This window comes from Melanotaenia boesemani, chromosome 14 (genome assembly GCF_017639745.1).
Source record: "Melanotaenia boesemani isolate fMelBoe1 chromosome 14, fMelBoe1.pri, whole genome shotgun sequence".
In the NCBI taxonomy this organism is placed as follows: domain Eukaryota; kingdom Metazoa; phylum Chordata; class Actinopteri; order Atheriniformes; family Melanotaeniidae; genus Melanotaenia; species Melanotaenia boesemani.
Genome location: NC_055695.1, coordinates 5329560 through 5347495, shown reverse-complemented (window position 1 = coordinate 5347495; position 17936 = coordinate 5329560). Strand labels below are relative to the sequence as shown.

General features: G+C 39.4%; 1 protein-coding gene across 4 annotated transcripts in view; it reads left to right on the top strand.

Annotated features, from left to right (window-relative positions):
* Positions 1 to 17936, top strand: part of LOC121652732 (carboxyl-terminal PDZ ligand of neuronal nitric oxide synthase protein-like) — a 196756-nt gene that overhangs the window by 116501 nt on the left and 62319 nt on the right. For 3 of the 4 annotated variants that reach the window (XM_042005671.1, XM_042005674.1, XM_042005673.1), the window contains exons 6-7: positions 4031 to 4172; positions 11386 to 11603. In XM_042005671.1, the coding sequence (XP_041861605.1) occupies positions 4031 to 4172; positions 11386 to 11603 (360 nt within the window). The remainder of the gene's footprint in view (positions 1 to 4030; positions 4173 to 11385; positions 11604 to 17936) is intronic. The other variant, XM_042005672.1, reaches the window with a different exon arrangement.

Below are 17936 nucleotides of genomic sequence, written 5' to 3'. Positions count from 1 at the left end.
CATTGCTTTGTCCTAGATTGCATTATATTCCCTTCAGTCCCTTCTCTTTGCTTGTGTCAGTGCAGGAGGAGCAAAAGCCCCACTGAACCTCTGTGGGTAATCTGGGATAAATAATGCATCATGCTTTGACGAGGCGCTAGCTTATAGCTGCTGAGAGAGAACGCTCTGCTGCAGGGATCCAGTTCACTGGCAGTTTGAGGTATTGAGAAGAGAGAGATTGAAAGACAGAGATACCAAGAAAGTACATTTATTCAGTACAACTGACAGAGAGGAAAAGTAATGGGGAAAGAGATAAAGACGTAAAAAGAGCCAGACCGAGATGATGACAGATGTCCAACATAAAAACTATTACACATCTTTGCAGCAGAGTAAAGGCGCTTTGGGTTTGAGTGACAAATCGCTTAGCTGCCCTGTCAGCTGACAAAATTGAAGATCAGCTGGGAAACCGACTCAGGGAAGAAGTGTTTGGATGCTGAAGACTCCAAGAGATTAGTGTCCTGGAAGAGACCATCTATTCAACTGTTTTATAAACAACACAGAATATTTGCCTTAAAATTGGTCTTAATAACTGGATCTCTGTTACTGTCACTGCACATTTACAAAAGGTGAAACTGTAAAAACTTTGAGACTTAAAGGAGCATGTGTAACAAAATGAAAGGTCAATGACAGAAATATTTCATATATTGTTTAAAATTTCTGTTGGTAACTAATTACATTACTAAAATAAATACGAATATTTTTATTCTCTTAGAATGAACCATTTATATTTACTCGCCGTGGGTCCACATACATGGCAGCTGCCAAGAGGAAAGAAAACAACTTCTGCTGCATTGCATCCATAAGACTTCCCAGATATGATATAATATCCCAGATTTTTCAAGTTAAATGAAGAGCTTCCTGTTTCCATCCCATGGATTTCCCCCCTCTGTGTTTATTATCATACTCTTTATTTTATTTAGCTCCATTTTTTTCATTTTTCATCTTTTTGACCCCAAGTAGAATCTAGGCTGCATCACGGAATCTGATCTCGTAAGTTATACATATATCACTAATGGTTTAGAAACTAATGCAAAAGTCAGCCATTTTCTTTCTTTCAGTGACAAAGAGAAGTCTGTGCATGTGCATATTTTTATTCCAATTAGTCTTAACGGCTATTATGCATCATTTTCCATTCGCCCCAACAAGCTGCTGATTAAACTGGAGCTCACATCACGATGCCCTACACCTGCCTCGAAGGCTCTAAGGATAGAACTTAAGGTTCAGTGATAGTGAAAATATAAATGCCTTAACACTAGACTGTAAACATGAAATGCTTTATTGCAAACGGCCCTGACCTCTGTAGTGCTCTCACACTGCTTTCTGAACAAAAGAGTAAAGATGGGGACGAGGTGCCTGCTGGAATTGCATATTTTTTCATTTCTTTCAATAACATTGTTTTAAAAATCATCAACCTACAATCACTAAATAGATAATTGTTAATGAGGTGAACTTTCTCTGCATGGCAGATTGAAAACTTGGTTTTCTCACAGGTATAGGAATAAACTAAGTGTTGGGGGTTGGATAATATTCCAGTCAGACAAGATCAGTTTCTGAACCTGCAAGGTCGTTTCCTTACATCCTACTTCTGAGTCATAACCAGAATAATGGAAAAATGGTGAATATTAAGGGGGAGATGGATGTACCTAAAATCTACAGGATTTTTAGATGTTTGGAAAACACAGAATCAGACTTGACAAAAATAAATATAGATGTTGTTTTCCTTCTTCTAATCATCATATTGTTGGTCTGGTGTGTTTTTGGTGCTACGTTTGGATGGGAGTGTGATTCAGGAGTTCTTGGGTTGTCAGTGCATTTATAATAGCTACTGCCCACTTGGTTGGAAAGTTTTGGGTCACACGCAGATTACATGAAAATTTCCTGCCTTTTCTACAGCAGCATGGACGGGTGTCCTCTTTATGTTTAGAAAAGGTTACCTTTAGAGATTACAACTTAAGTCAAACTTTTGAAAGAGAGACGGTTCATATGGGGCAGACTTGGAAAGGAGAAGCTCTGTGAAGCTGTGGTTCTGGTTCAGCCAGACTTATTTCTGTCTGTTTTCAACAGTTTCTTAGTGCCTTTTGATGGTGAAGGAGACTGTACTCACAGACACCTTGACTTTCTTTGCAGTTTCTCAACCCAAACTTTTAAGTTATGGTCGTTCTGTCATCCATTATTAATTGCCCTCTTCTTGCAATTTTTGTAGTAGCACACTGTTTTCTGCACTGCTGTTCAAACAATGCTCCCAGGAGTATGAAAGCCCAGTGTGCTCCAACATTGCATAAAGAAGAATTGTAAGTAATCAAGAAAAGTTGGGACACCTTTAGGAATTGGCAACAACAACTTTCAAGGCTTGATCAAGCTCCAAAAGGAAAATCGTACTCCTGACTTACTACCTTTTACAAATAAATCCTGAAATTTTATCTTTCTTTCTCATATATTTTTTATTTTATTACATTAAGTTGAGATTTACAAGAAATATTTAATTGCTACTGCATAAATACTGTTGTTAACAACTGTTCAAAATGTCTAAAAACCCAAAGTTGTTATCTTTCATTCATATAGCTGTACTTTTAAAATTAAAGTGTGCAATGCATTACTTTTGAAATTGTCAAATTTTGCATTGATCGTGATTAATTACAGAAAGACCAAGCGATTAATCACAATTCAAACTTTTAATCATTGTTTATATTTCATATGTAAAGCATCTTCGAGTGTCCAAAATCAGCGCTATACAAGTTTGATTTATTATTATTATTATTATTATTATTATTATTATTATTATTATTGTTATTATTATCCAGGACTACTAAAAATGTTTCCAGAACCCACTGTGAAGTCTTGCAAACAACAGTCCTGCAGGTACAAATGATGATTTTCAATGGTCAGCAGTTACCATCTGCTGCTTCAGTACATTTAGAAATGTGTGTTTTTTGTTTTTTGGTTTGAGATGGGACTTGGCATAATCCAGATGGAGCCCATTGTAAGTTAAATGCCAAAAAAAAGGCAGCTTAGGTCATGGTCGGTAGTTGTTCTGGGTTATGTGAAGTGGGGCCCGTCTGGTGCACATTAACAGCTAAAGATCCTTTTGCTGATTGTGGCATTGTCTGGCTGGTTGCTTTGGAAACAACTCAAAGATCAATGAAGCTGAAGCACCATGATTTGATTAAAGTAAAATGCTAATAATGAGTTGCACTGTGAGCCACCAAGACTGGAGCCAAACCTCACCATGTAGAGGGTGTTTGGTTCAGCATCTCCGGGATGAGCACGGAGCTTTATTGTAACCACAACCAGTTTACTTCAGAAGAAATTATTTTTTCCTCATCTGGTATAGGGTATAAATTCACAAGATGCTTTGGTCCTGTTCACAGTAAAAGGGACCAAACACCCACCTGGAGTTAATTACTATTAGGAGAAAGGATTGCCCTTTGGCAGATCTTTGATTTTCTTCTGCTCATTCAGCTGACAATGAGTGGAGTTTGGAAGCTAGGCGTCAGTGCTTTAAAATGAAATATTTTCCTCTGCTGTTTCTGCAACAAGAAGCCAGACGAGAGAGTGTAGAGAATAGACAGGAGTCACCTGAGCTGTTTTCATTTGACCTGCCTTTTCCGAGCAGGCCAGACGGATGGGATGAATAAGCAGACAAATCCAAGTCAGTGCAATGGTAGCTGAAGAAAAAGTCCACTTGTAGTACACTGTTACATTTCAAACACAGACAACTGTGTTTTTCAGATGTTTTATATAAAATACTTGTAAATCTAAGGTGAGTCTTACCAATCTGCATCTATCACCAGTGGAAATAAGTACCCCCAGATCTTTGCGGTAGGTTTATTGCTTATAATTTGTGTGTGCTTATATTTAGTCTCTCCTACAGCATGTTCACAGCTTCCAGATGGGTTCAATTCAGAAATCGAATTTATCCTTATATAAAATCCACACTTGATGAAGTTTAATAGAATGATGACTTTCTTAACTTGTGTTTCCTCCTTCACAGAGTCAGGCCATGCGTATCGTTCGGACAGTCGGCCAGGCATTTGAGGTTTGTCATAAACTGAGTCTGCAGCATACACATCAAAACGCTGATGGACAGGAGGACTCAAACGGCGAAAAGAACGGCATTGACTCCTCTGTTGCAGGTACACAACACACACAATAACATACATCCCACTGTGTTTCCCACTCAGTCATTTATTTGTGGCAAACCACCAGTTTGTTCTCCCTGAAAACTGATTTTCTATTTTTGAATAGCTGCAATCACTCTCTGATAGACTCTCTGACAGATGCACCTGCACCAGGCTGCACTGGTTCTTCCCCGTCTGCACAAAATAACCTCCCCTGGGGTCAGCTTTTACCATCTCAGTCTCATCACACAATTTATTCTGCATATGTGACTCACATTAAAGCTGAAGCACTGACTGTCCGAAGTGTCAACTATGAACTGTTAAAATGATGTACTGAAACTTATTTGTTTGTAAAATAATAATAATCAAAATGATTTTTGTTTCTTTATTAATCCTGAATGAGAAATTAGCCTACATTTTACCCATCTCTACAGTTATTAGAGAGCAGTGGGTTGCCATGTTTTGGTGCCCAGGGAGCAGATGGGGAGTTATGGGCCCTGCTTAGGGCCCCATGAAATGCCACTCTGAAGGCTCAAGTTCACTATTTGCCTGTTGCTGTTTTGGTCTTTTTTTGGAGTCAAAATTAGTCATGTTGGGGCAAAAAGGTGACACTGGAGAGAGTGGAACTAAATGTATTAAAATAAAGGAGCAACAGTCACATTAATGATCAATGGAGGAAATTTAAAGACTGTATTTTCTGAGCAAAGATTCCTGAATAAGACCATGTTGAACCAGAGAGGCTTTGGATGCTGTACATCTGTCAAGAGTTCTGGTTGGCTTTGATTTGACAGCATTTCCTTCTTCTTTTATAAACCATCTACAGCTAGAAGGTGAGACTTCATGGCACACGTCAGGCGCTCTGTAAAACATGCATGCTTTATACAAAGGGTGTTCATGGTGCTTTGAGCATCTAAAAATAGACTGAAAACAGAGAATTTAAAAAAAAAAATGGGTTTTTTTTGTTGTTTGTTTGTTTTTACTCATTTTCCTTTGTTAAACTAGATTCATGTGTCAGTACCAAATATAAAATGTTGCTGTTGGATATTCAATGTATCATATCAGTACCAAATATGTGTATCAGTTCAGGGAGCCGTTTAATGTAAAGTAGTCAAAAATTGTTTTCATGGGAAGTTTTTCTGACACATATACAACAGGTAATTTAGGTTTACTTAATGATTAGGAGAGCATTGCAGGGGATATGACAGCAGGCTGATTTCATGTGTTAGTTTTAGGCTGTGTGGTGATAAAGCTGAAGGAGGGGTCAAAGCTTCTGTTTAGTTTTGGCTGAAAAAAAACGTGTGTACAAAAATGAGAAAAAAAAACTAATTAGAGATTCTCTGGATCACATTTTGTGGCAAAATCAAATCATATTGACATCCTTTTATTTGGGGATTCTTGTGTCCCAGTAATTAAGAGTCCTTAGATTATTTTTTCTTTTTTTTTCAATAACAAATATATTATCTCTACAATTTTCAGCATTTCAGAGCTCATTTCGTTTTTTGGTCCGTTACTCATCGTCAAGCAAAGTTAGTTAAATCCAAGGTACTGACACACATGTTAAAAACCAGCAGAGACCAAAGAGTCCCCGACTGTGTCTCATTGTTTCACCTGTGTTTGGTCAAAACGGCACCATTTAACACACTGCAAAGACCACATCTAGCTGCCACTCGTACATGCAATCTATACTTGTGCAAAGAGGACATAAATCTTGAGATGGAGGGAGCTGTAGTCTATATGCTCTATATGTTTATTTATGCTTTATAAAGGTTATATGCCAAAGAACAGGACCAGCAATTCCCAAAAGTTTTGCAATCTACTCACCTAACGATAACTATCCTTAACATGTAGTTATTGACCTGTTCTACTAAAATTAATTGTGTCTGACTCGTGAAAATTCCTAATTACCTTTAAAATTGTATGTATTTACTACATTTCTGAATTACAGAGGTCGCCAATATTTTACTGGTGCAGTGCATTCTGGGAGATTACTTATAAGGGTTGCCCTCTGGACTAGAATACATGGAGTGGAAGGCAAATGCTACTTGTTTGTGGCAAGGTTTTCTTCTTAAATTGTGGATCCATGTAAACAATGGGAATAAAGTCTGATGCATTTAGATTCAGATCCGAGAGGTGGATGATGTGGGGCTAAAATCTCTAAAAGATCTCTTCAGCTGTTAAACTTGTGGGTGGATTGATTATGCTTTGGGCCAGAGGCACTGCTAACATTTCATGGGTAGAGGGAAGAAAGAAGTTAATAAAACTGCCAAAATTCTGGATGCAAACATGACAACATCTATAAAAAGGCTGAAGATGAGAACAAGATGATTTCTGCAACAGTAAAATGATCTGAAACACACATTTGAATCTCAAAGCTGTTTTAAGAGATTCAGACAAAGTTTTTCCTTGTATGCATTTATGGGGATTTTGTCCTGCTTTTCACTTAAATTATGAACTAAACTATATGTAAATATAGGGGGAAACTGTCTGTAAATACTTTACATGAGTACTCTTAGGCTGGGCAACCCAATGATTGTACAGAACTAAATACTATTTGCAGAAAATAAGAAGAAAATGATTCTTAGCTGGTACAGAAATCTCTTAAAAGCAGAGATACTCACCAAACCAAAGTTTCATTGAGGAGGAATCAAGCACATTTTCCCCACCAGAAAGCAAATAAAGAAATAATCTTGCCAAACTTCTGCAACATATGTTTAATCTCTAATTTAACAACTTTCAGAAATCAAGTTTTTTTTTTTTTTTTTTTTGCACATACTGCCTGCTGTCCGCATATGCTGATAAAGAGGTGCTTAATCTTGGCAAGGAGGGGAGTCGAGTGTGGGAATAAATGTCATGGATGAGTCAGCCCGAAGGGAGCGCACTGCACGGCAGCCCTTTTGGGCTGCACTACTTTCATCTGCTGCCTCGTGCCTGGACAGGATGGGCTTTCCCCACAGCCCTGCGACACGTGGCCCTAAATAGGGTCTAAGAGGACGGACACGGGGATTCAGCAGAAGAAAGAGTCCCCAAACTGGGTCTTACACACAGTTGTTCCACTCATTACTGCAGCCAGACTGGTGGCGCTCCCCAATGCTGTTAGTGCAGAGCAGGAACATGTTATCTCCAAAAGCCCCTTCAGCCCTCCAGAGACAACCTCGCTTGCACATCCTGATGAGCCAGAGATCACCCACGCATTTTAACTGTACATCCACAACCATTGCGAGAAGACCGCACATGCATACAAAGAGAGGCCTGCACATACACACTTGCATTCACTGTCATGGCGTGTTAAGTAACACAAGAGGCATTACGGACAGCCAATGAGCTTATCTGGAGAACTAATTATTGTTGCAATGAAAGGAGCGGGGACAGAAAAGTGAGAGATAGTGGATTAGAGGAATGGAGGGCTGGAGGAGAGGAGGAAGGAGAGATGGATAGTAGAAGGAAAAGAAACTTGGGAGGAGGATAAAAAGACAAAAAAAGATTAAATATAGAAGTGGATTAGACATGAAAAGAAGGATGAAGAGCTGGGTTGAGCAGAAGAGAAAGGACAGAGCAAGTTCATCCCAGAACGTTTTCACAGCATTTTAGAGCAAAACATACAAAATACACATGGAATAAATTTATTGACTGACTGGACTCAGTAGCTGCACTTCGTGATGGTTCAGCAGGGAAAGTCAGACAACATAAGAAACCCACCAACAGCAGAGAGGCAGGAGACAAGCAGGACAGCACAGCCCTTATATCCGGGTAGAAAAGAGGACTGGTGATGGAGTAAAAGGTGATGGAGGCTGGCAGTAGGTTATCAAGGATGAGGTAATTTAGGGGGAGGACAAGAAGTACTGTGGTCCTGTCAGACTGTTTGAAATGAGGTGTAAGTAGAGGGGAGAGGACAGTACTAATGGTGGGGGGAACACAGGAGGAGGAAGCAGAGTATGAGTGTTAGAGGAGGGCGATGAAGATGCTGGAGGAATGGACAGTTAAAGATACAGCAAAGGGAATGTGGGGCTATTTACAATATTTTGTCAATTTGATCACATCTGAAGTAAATGAGTTTATTAGAAAATAAGTAGCTAATTAAACACATTAAAAGAAGTTTAAACATTTAAATTATTTTCCTTTTTTCTTACCCTGGGTGTTGGGAATGGACTGGAGCTGTTGGGAAGAGAGTGGAACTCAATGAATAGCTATGCTGTTGTTAGAAAATGCTGGTAGATATTCTTTTACAACTCTGACATCACAGCTGTTCTCAGCTTTAGATTAAACTTTGAATTGGATGAGCAGCAGCTTCTCGCACTGCAGTCAAGAAAAACAAGTGTTAAGAAGCAAACAGTGGTGAATCACTTGGTGTGGTGAACCAAACACGCTTGAAATAGTAAAATATGCATTTAAAGTCCAGAACCAGAAAGTGCAGGTCATTTGAAGATGCCTGAACCTTGGTTAACACCGCTCAGTGGAAATGTCAGTCATCTCCAAACAAACTGATAGTTTTAAGACACAGATCAAGATTGTATTAGTTGTTTTTAAAGCCTTGAATGTATAGCTCAATGATACTTGTTGGAGCTGCTACACCAGCATGCTTCATTTAGAGCTTTGAGGTCTTCAGCCCAGCTCCGTCTGGAGTTTCCTAACTCCAGCCTTAAATCCAGGGGTGACAGAGCTTTTTTGGTGGCTGTTTTTTAAATCAGTCTGCCTCCTAACATCAGAGCAGCTGAGACACTTTCTGGGTTTAAATCCTTGCTTAAGACCCACTTTTTTAATTTCACTTTTTACAAAAAAATTATGTCAAACCTAATTTATATATTTCCCCAGATTGGCAGTTAAAGTGAACCACCATAAGCCATTTAGTTATCACATTTGCTAACGTCTTTCAATAAACATTAAAATCAATGTTAAAGTAAAACAAAATATCCGAGTAAAAGTATAGATTATATTTTCCTGGAGTTTTACTGTAATGATTCCATTTGTTTCCCCCGTCTTTTCTACATTATGTTTCTGGAGCGACATCTGCCGGAATATTGCCGTTATTTTAGGTTTAATGTTTTTAGAGTGTGTTTCTTGAACACAGTTGTCCTGGACGCTTATCTTAAATTTTAACTTTTTATTTTGGTTTTGTTATATTTGTGTTTCATTGTTTTCAGACAGACAGACAGACAGACAGACAACTTTATTTATCCCCGAAGGGAAATTGCGTTGTTACAGTAGTCCAGTAATAACATAAAAAAAATCCAGAGTGGAATAAGTTAGAGAAAAAAAAAATATGAATACAGAGTGAATTGGCAGATAAAGTGCAGTGGCAAGATGAAGTAATAATGAAAATAGCTATCAGATATTGATATGTAAATATGACTATGTAAATAAAGGAAGTGCAAAGATAATACAGAATGTTGAATGATGTGCAAAGGATACAAATATTATATTATCAGAGCGACAACTATAGGTTGCAGTAAGTACAGTGATTGACTTAGTCCAGTTGTGTGATCGTGTCTCTGGCAGAGGTAGATGAGTTATGGAGTCTTATTGCAGCAGGAAGGAACGATCTCCTGTACCGTTCCTTAGAGCAGTGGGGTTGGATCAGTCTGCTGCTAAAACTGCTCTTTAGCTTGTCCAGTGTGTTATGGAGGGGGTGGGAGGGGTTGTCCCTGATTGCCAGCAGTTTTGCCAGCATTCTCTCCTCCACCACCTCCTCCAGGGTGACAAGTTTAGAGCCGACAGCAGACTCTGCCTTTCTGATCAGTTTCCTCAGTCTGTTGGCGTCCTTTGCCTTGATGCCCGCACCCCAGGACACTGCAGCAAAGAAGATGGCGCTCGCCACAACAGACTGATAAAACATCTGCAGCATCTTATTGCAGACGTGAAAGGACCTGAGCCTCCTTAAGAAGTAAAGCCGGCTCTGCCCCTTCTTGTAAATGGCGTCTGTGTTGGTGGACCAATCCAGCTTATTATTAAGTGTGACGCCTAAATATTTGTATGAGTCCACTGAGTCCACATCTGTCCCATTGATGCAGACAGGAGAGGGCAGAGGCTTTTTCCTCCTGAAGTCCACCACCATCTCTCTCGTCTTCGCCACGTTCAGCAGTAGATGGTTCTCCCCACACCACCTCACAAAGCGGTCCACCAGGTCCCTGTACTCCGCCTCCCTCCCCCCCTCCACACATCCCACAATGGCCGTGTCATCAGAGAATTTCTGCAGATGACAGGATTCAGTGCAGTACTTAAAGTCTGATGTATATGTGGTGAAGAGGAAGGGAGACAGCACAGTTCCCTGGGGGGCCCCAATGTTACTGATCAGACGATCAGACACACAGCTCTGTAACCTCACAAACTGCGGTCTGCCCGTCAGATAGCCGTCTACCCAGGCGACGAGGGGAGCACTCACCCACATGTCCAGCAGTTTGGCCTTCAGCAGTCCAGGCTGAATGGTGTTAAAGGCGCTGGAGAAGTCGAAGAACATGATGCGGACTGATGTGTCAGGTCTATCCAGGGAGGAGTAGGCCCTCTGCAGCAAGTAGATGATTGCATCATCAACCCCAACATGGGGCTGATATGCAAACTGGAGGGGATCTTGTGATTGGCTCACCAGTGGCCTGAGGTGCGCCAGAACCAGTTTCTCCATGACCTTCATGATGTGAGAGGTCAGTGCTACTGGCCTGTAGTCCTCCAGTGCAGTAGGACGTCCTTTTTTGGGCACTGGGACCAGGCACGATGTTTTCCAGAGCACTGGCACTCTCTGAAGGCGTAGGCTCATGTTGAAGAGGTGCTGGAGGTGCTTCCTTGTATATTTTTCATTGGACAACTCTTTGGGAAAATAGGGTTGTTGTAAATGTGTTATGTGAATAAACTTGGACTATTGAGAAAAGAAGCACTGATGTGTACATTTGCAATTTAATAAAAAAATAAAAGCATACTATTTTACTCAGTTTTAGTATTCATGATTTGAGATTTTGCCATCTTTTTCTGCAAAACTCACCGCACACCATTACTGTATGTTGCTAATATAGTAACAGTTCCTTAAAAGATAAAACACAACATTGAATTAACGAGAAAAAAATCGTGTGCTGATGGCATCCATGTCCTTTCCTCATTTTTTGGCTCTTGTCACGCTTTTGGTAATAGAATTATAAAACATATACATAGGCTACTATGACAATAATGTTTCTTACATGAATTTATGTGTGTCTGCCCATGTATGTGTGTTTGCACATGCTCATTCCTCCATGTGTGTATGCAGGCGTGCGTGCTTATCCATCTGTATGTGTGTGTACTCTTCTCGGCCCAGCTCAGGAACAATCAGCCACTGAGAAGACGCCAACCGTCGCCGAGGAGACAGACATCGATGCAGAGGAGGCGAACCAGTTACCAGGAGTAGAGGATTTGAACCTCAACAGAGGAGTGACGGATCTGGACGCCACTGCCAAAACGACCGACCTAAACCACTCAGAGAACAAGGTACATCTCACCTGTTTCTGTTTTACTACCTGAAGGATTCAATTCCTTGAGCCCGACGGCTGCTTACTGAGAACTTTTTCTTCTTGAAATCATTGCTTTTCAAGTTGCACTGTAGCAAAAAAACAAAAAAAAGAAAACAACAACAAAAAAATAGTCAATTCTGACTTTCTTGCAGTATTCTCATTTTTTCCTCTGTATTGCATCTTTGGTTTAGTGAAGTTTCATCAAATTTTGAGAGAAACTTAAATGCCTTAATTTGCCTGATCTGCAGCAGTCTCCTTAAAGTATTTGCATTGTTGGCATCTGTACTGTTGACCTTTTTAGCTAGCTGTTAGCGAGCTGCTTCTTCACCAAATCAGAGATGCAAGACAGAGACACAAGTGTGGCCGTTTAAGCAATGAGAGCAATCTATATTTTTATTTCAGAATTAATTACTCATTATCAAAATGCTATATTGCTATTGCAGAGGCCCTCCTGGTCCTCTATAGTTTTATGGTCCATAGTGTGTCAGTGATAGAAAGTCCAGGTTAAATAAGCCAGACTGTGTACATATTTTAAAAAGGTCGATTTAAAAACTTAATGCAGACTACAGGCAGACGCTACAATTTACCAATGTTCCTTAAGATCTTTTCATGCAAACAGTTGTATGTGAAAGCTTAAAAAACTTTTTTTTTTTAATACAAAGTACAGCTTTAGAATACATGTATGTGTGTCGTCACTAGAAGTGAGTTAAAGGAGCAAGTTACTATATAATCCAGTTGGGCTTGTGTTTAACACTTGCATATTTTAAACATCTATGTTCACATCTCGCCGCGTTCCCACATATTGAGAATTAACTTGCAATGTACAGATTTCCCCTAAATGCCTTAAATCCAAGATATTCAGAGTTGTTAAAGCATTATGAGAAACAAATAGCACCTTTACAACACGCCCACTACTACAGATAACTGGATAAATATTGTTAGAAATAAAAAGCAAACACACAGAGATTCCTACATTTATTAGTAAGAAGTCACACATGCCTGTTGTAGCCTCCAGATAAATCCAGTTAACACCAAGGCTGCGCTTGTGTACGGCATGGCTGCAGAAATAGCTCTCAATATTCAGAGGCTGTCAGCAGACTGTCGGCATGTGAGCTCCGAGACTGACCCACAAATCATCCAGTGCATGTGTTTGTGTTTGTGTGGTCTCATAGTGTGAGCAATTTAATACATCTCAGTCAGACTGTCTGCTCCCAGGCTCATAGATACTCTCCACTGGCATCTATCTATAACCAGAGAAATGCTCTCCGGCCTGATGGGAGGTGTGCATGCACAGCTGTGTGGCTCAGCTGGCAGAGCATAGGAACTGTTGTTTACTGGGACTTACAGTGGTGTGCAGGGGCAGAATTGTGTTTTTTTACAAGGCCAAAGTGGGAAGACAACATTTTTGTGATGATTCCACAGAGCGTGATGTTTGTTATGCTTTCCTTTGGCTTGAGAGGGAGGATTTGCAAATTAAGTTTGTAACAATGGTGTCAGAATAATTTTTATTATTGCTTTTGTTGTTTATTGGTTCCCACAGCTTGGCTAAACTCTGTGTTTTGTGCCTTTTTATTGCCACTGTTATTTTAATTCAAAAATGCCATTTATTTTACTTTCACATCCATTTACATTTCACATGGATTTACAATCCATGTGGGAAAGTTTATTTTTTATGGTTAAAAAATGTGTTGTTTGCATTAGATATTAAAAAAGCATATTGCCTTTTTTATTGGATTGCAAGTTAACACTATAATTTAAAAATAAAAATGTAATCAAAGCAGTGGTTCCCAAAGTTGGATTATTAAATGTGCCAAACTAATTTCCAGATAAGGTGGTATCGTATCTAAAATGTAATCAAAATAAAATCTGTAATTAGTTCATACATTTATATAACATACATTAAAAGAAAAAAATTCAGGGTCTTCCCAAACAAAGGTGATTTTATTTAGAAAATATGAACACATTTAAATTTTGAAGTCAGTAACAAACTGAATGACAGCTGCAAGAGAGGCAAAGACAGAAAAGTTTATCTAGAATATGCACTGGATCATTTATTAATCCAATTGGCATTTTTAGGCAAGCAATAATCCTGGAGGACATTGAAGATAGCAAAACTACTGCTACTTAGCAAAACAACCAGAGAATTACAGTTTTTTATTTACATCATGCAAATTTCTCCAGCTTTGAATAAGTTAGTCAAACATGACCTAATTTACAAAATCTACAATTGTTTAATATTTTAAGTAAAATTATGTTTTGACTTTATTACTTTTGCACTTTAAAGTCTCAGAAATTTAAGATATAAAAAACAGCCCAAAAGGAAGGTTTGGTCATTTTTAACTCTCCTTTTGACAAATATCACAGCAACAGAGCAGACTGGCTGCCACGCTTCCATCAATCGTCCCCATAGCAGCAGTGGCAACATGTGAGCGTGAATGAATATTTAATTCCATATAAAGCACTCTGGGTGCCTTGAATAGCTCTATATAAATCCAATCCCTTTTGTTGTTGTTGCTGTCATTAGAAAGACTGCAGTCTATGTTTTGATCTTGTTTGCAGAAGATGCAACGGGATCTCAAAGTGTGATTTATCCAGCACTCCATTTACCAGTTACTATTTCCTAATTACATTATGGCCTGACAGAAAGCTGTAAATCCACAATTGCCGACTATTTGGAGAAAGTTTGACAAATTGGCCTCTAAAATTCTAGTCTTTATTAAAATCTAGATTAAATTAAAGAATAATTAATCGTATATTTCACGCCTTTGAGGATGAGCTCATCATCCACTGATTTATTCACAGAAGCAGAATTTTTACTAAGGGGGCCACTCGAAGTTCTACATGACACTATGTGCTTCTTTTCACTTCCAAAAGTGTTCAAAGTTCACATAAAAGCCGTGATCGGTAGTTAACTTGGGCTAATTAGGTAGTTCCTCTGGCATTTTCAATTTTTGCTGAAAATAATTAAACAGATGAGCTGTGAGGCGACACTTAAGGCCAGAGTCTATTTAATGTTTCATCAGACACGGATGAAAACGTTACACCACCGTAAGCTCTACACACACCTGTTTTCTATCCTCATTAAAACTCCCAAGAACATGACTCTGAGACCCGTTTGGGGTCCTAACTCTTAGCCAATCAGCTGTTTCTCAGTCTTTGGATGCCATTGATGCTGGAGTTTTGAAACCTTTTATTACAGCTCCTGATCTGCTTTTAGATCTGTGCAGGAAACCTGATTGTGTGTGTGAGACTGATTGTCAGGCTGCATCTGTGTATACATGTCCTTTATGTACACTTTTGATTCCCGTGCCCCCCTTCGCTTTGGTACATTTCATCCATCTTAGCTGCTTGACAGATTAAATGGAAATGTGTAGGGACATGTGGAGGAAGGTAACAGTGAATAAGATGTGTGTGTGCTTGCATCTACTGTGCCTTTACATTAGCCTCCATTTCTATGCATTTTTGTCACACAGCTGTGTGTGTCTGCTCCTGAGTAGAGGGATTTGATTCACTATAGGGTTTCTCTGGAAGCTCATGAAAGGGAAAGCAGCCTGTGAGTGTTAAAGTTCATTCTTTTCCTGTCAGCTCCCGTTAGACTGACAAATCCCTCGGCGTCCTGCATTTAAACGATCCCAGAGGACTTGGAGAGCACACATCCATCCTACCTTTAGTCTTGTATTTTTGGATTAAGTCGGGATGTTTAATTTTAAAGAGCTTGCCCTGGGCTCAGGAACAACATTACTATGAGGAAAATTATTATGACAAGCGTCATGCTTTGGAGATAAGTGCATTTTATACGTTGCAATAGGTGAGCTTTGTTTTTAGCAAGAGATAGATGCTTACTGATGGTTTCAATAAAAAGTGAGGGTGAGAGAACATCCAATAGCATGTGATGCAAAATGTCAACATGGTTAAAAAGCAGGAATATACAATAGTATAGGTATAAGCTTTTTTCTTTCCTTCTGTGTGAGTGATAAAGTGAAGGAGACTGTGCATACTTTAAAGTAAGGCTGTAAAACAAGAGCTTTGATAAAGGTTTTGTCTCTGGCCCACTTTCAGCATCTGACAGGCAGGTGTAAGCACTCTGATCTATGAGTGTAGCTCTGCAGGCAGACAGCACTCCCCCTTTTCCTCCCATCCCATCATTAGTGCACCTCAATTGTTTTAAACCTAACATTGGCAGATTAATGAACAGACTTACCCAGCACAGGCGTTTTCAACCACCTGGTCAGTGCCTTCTTTTTATGTGATGGCTATAATTCCAATCAGGAAGTCAAAGGGCTGACTTAAGATAAGTCTTCAGTCATCTGTTTTTCTTCCTTCTTCAACTTTTAGTTTAACAGAGCAAATATTATTCTGACTTGATCAGTCCAACCAATTTGTTTAGGTCAGTATTCAGTAAATGTTGAACTGATGTATCAAAAATCAGATGTAAACCGCACAGTCATTTAGTCAGATCAGGGAAGAAATTAGTAAAAAACATTAGGATTAAGAGTTGCTCTAATATAACTCTTCGACTTGTACCGCGTCATATGGTTCTCCACAGAAAGCATGCTTATTATTTTTTTCTCTGCAGAGGAAGGCCTGGTGCAGAGCTACGAGAAACTGCAGGGATTGCGTCTGTGGATGGGTTAGGGAATACATCAAGCAAGTTTATATTCACTGTTCTAGACCTGTCAGATGTGTGTAGTTCTCCAGTCAGGTTTGTGAGTAGGAGCAGGTCAGTCTGTAAAGTCATCGGTACAATCCATCATTGTGCAGGAAAGTAAAACCATTGCAGATGTTTAAAGCACCAAATGCTCCTTAACATAAAGCAGATAAATTGAAACTGGGTATTTATGTTTGTGTATAAATGATTTACATTCTGGACATTCCCTTGTCCAAAGTGGTCAAGCATAGCTGGATTTTAATCACATGACTTATGCACTATCATGTGCTTTCAACAAACCAAAATGGCTAATGTGCAGGGAAGATGTGAGACATTGTTTGAGTATGTTCAAGGTTTAGATGTGCATTCACACACTGGATACCTTAAAAATAGCTGAGCTATGTGATGGCACAGATCTTTATACTGTATTCATAATTGTAGAAATAATAAGTTACCAGACAAATCTAACTATTTGGTGTTTCAGATGATCTTCCCCATGTCCAAGCAGATTTAAAGCATGGAAAAGCCTGGAAGCCTGCAACTTATTTGTGTGGATGGGTGAAAACAGTTGGGATTAATACTTTTCATGAGTCCATTTTTAAAACTTTCCAGAGCTCTCAAGTTGACAAGGAGGGCACGCTGGTCCAGTATTGTGATGGTCTTAGTCCTTGGTGTTTGAAGGGTTGAAAAGTTATTTCTGGTACTAGGGAGTATCACCATAAATGTATTCAAAGGTGAGGAGAAAGACATGTATTCAATCCAATTAAAGACAAGGAGCCAGTGTAGTGAGCGGAAGATGGGAGAAATGTGCTCATATTTCCACACGCTCATCCAGATCCTAGCAGCACTATTTTGAATGCACTGCAAGTTTTAGATGATTTGGATGGGAATTCCAGTGAGTTGCAGTTGTCAAGTTTGGAGGAAACAATAGAGTGGACGACCTTGTCTGCATCAGGCAGGGTCAGAGAGGGACAGACATTTCTGAGCTGGTGAAAGGCAGTCTTGTAGAGGTGTTTGATGTGAGCCTCAAAGGTTACACGAGGTTCAAATCTAGCACACGGGTTGGTGACTACTAATGAAAGGGAGATGTCCTGACCAAAGTCAGCAGTGCTGGTTAAAAAACTGCTTCAGTTTTTGAACAATTTAACTGTAGAAAATAGTGATTGATTCATGCACATCTTTATCTCCTACAGACTAGCAGTGAGTGTGGAGAGTGATGATTGTGATAATAATCTACATTTTCATGTTTAGTTGAGCATAGAAGTAGGATGAAATTCCAAACCAACTGATAACTTGGCCAAGGTGGAGCAGGTGCAGTGTGAAGGGAATGGTACCAAGTACCAATCCCAGAGGAACCCCAGAGGAGACTATATGAGTATTTTTTGTGTTTTAATAGCATTGTTGCTTTGTGTGTTTATGTATAGACAAACTACAACCAGCTATTTCACTCTAACGAGGCTTAGATTATTTGTAGGAGCCCAATCTATGTTATCGTCACCATAATGAGTGCTAGCACATCCTGGTGAATGAAGCAAAAACATTAGCTGCAGTTAAAATGAGCTTAACTCGCATGTTGCTACTCAGAAACCACAGCCGTGACATGTTATCATGCAAACTCTGGCATGCTTGAGTCATCTTTTGGTCCTAGTGAGATGTTCACAA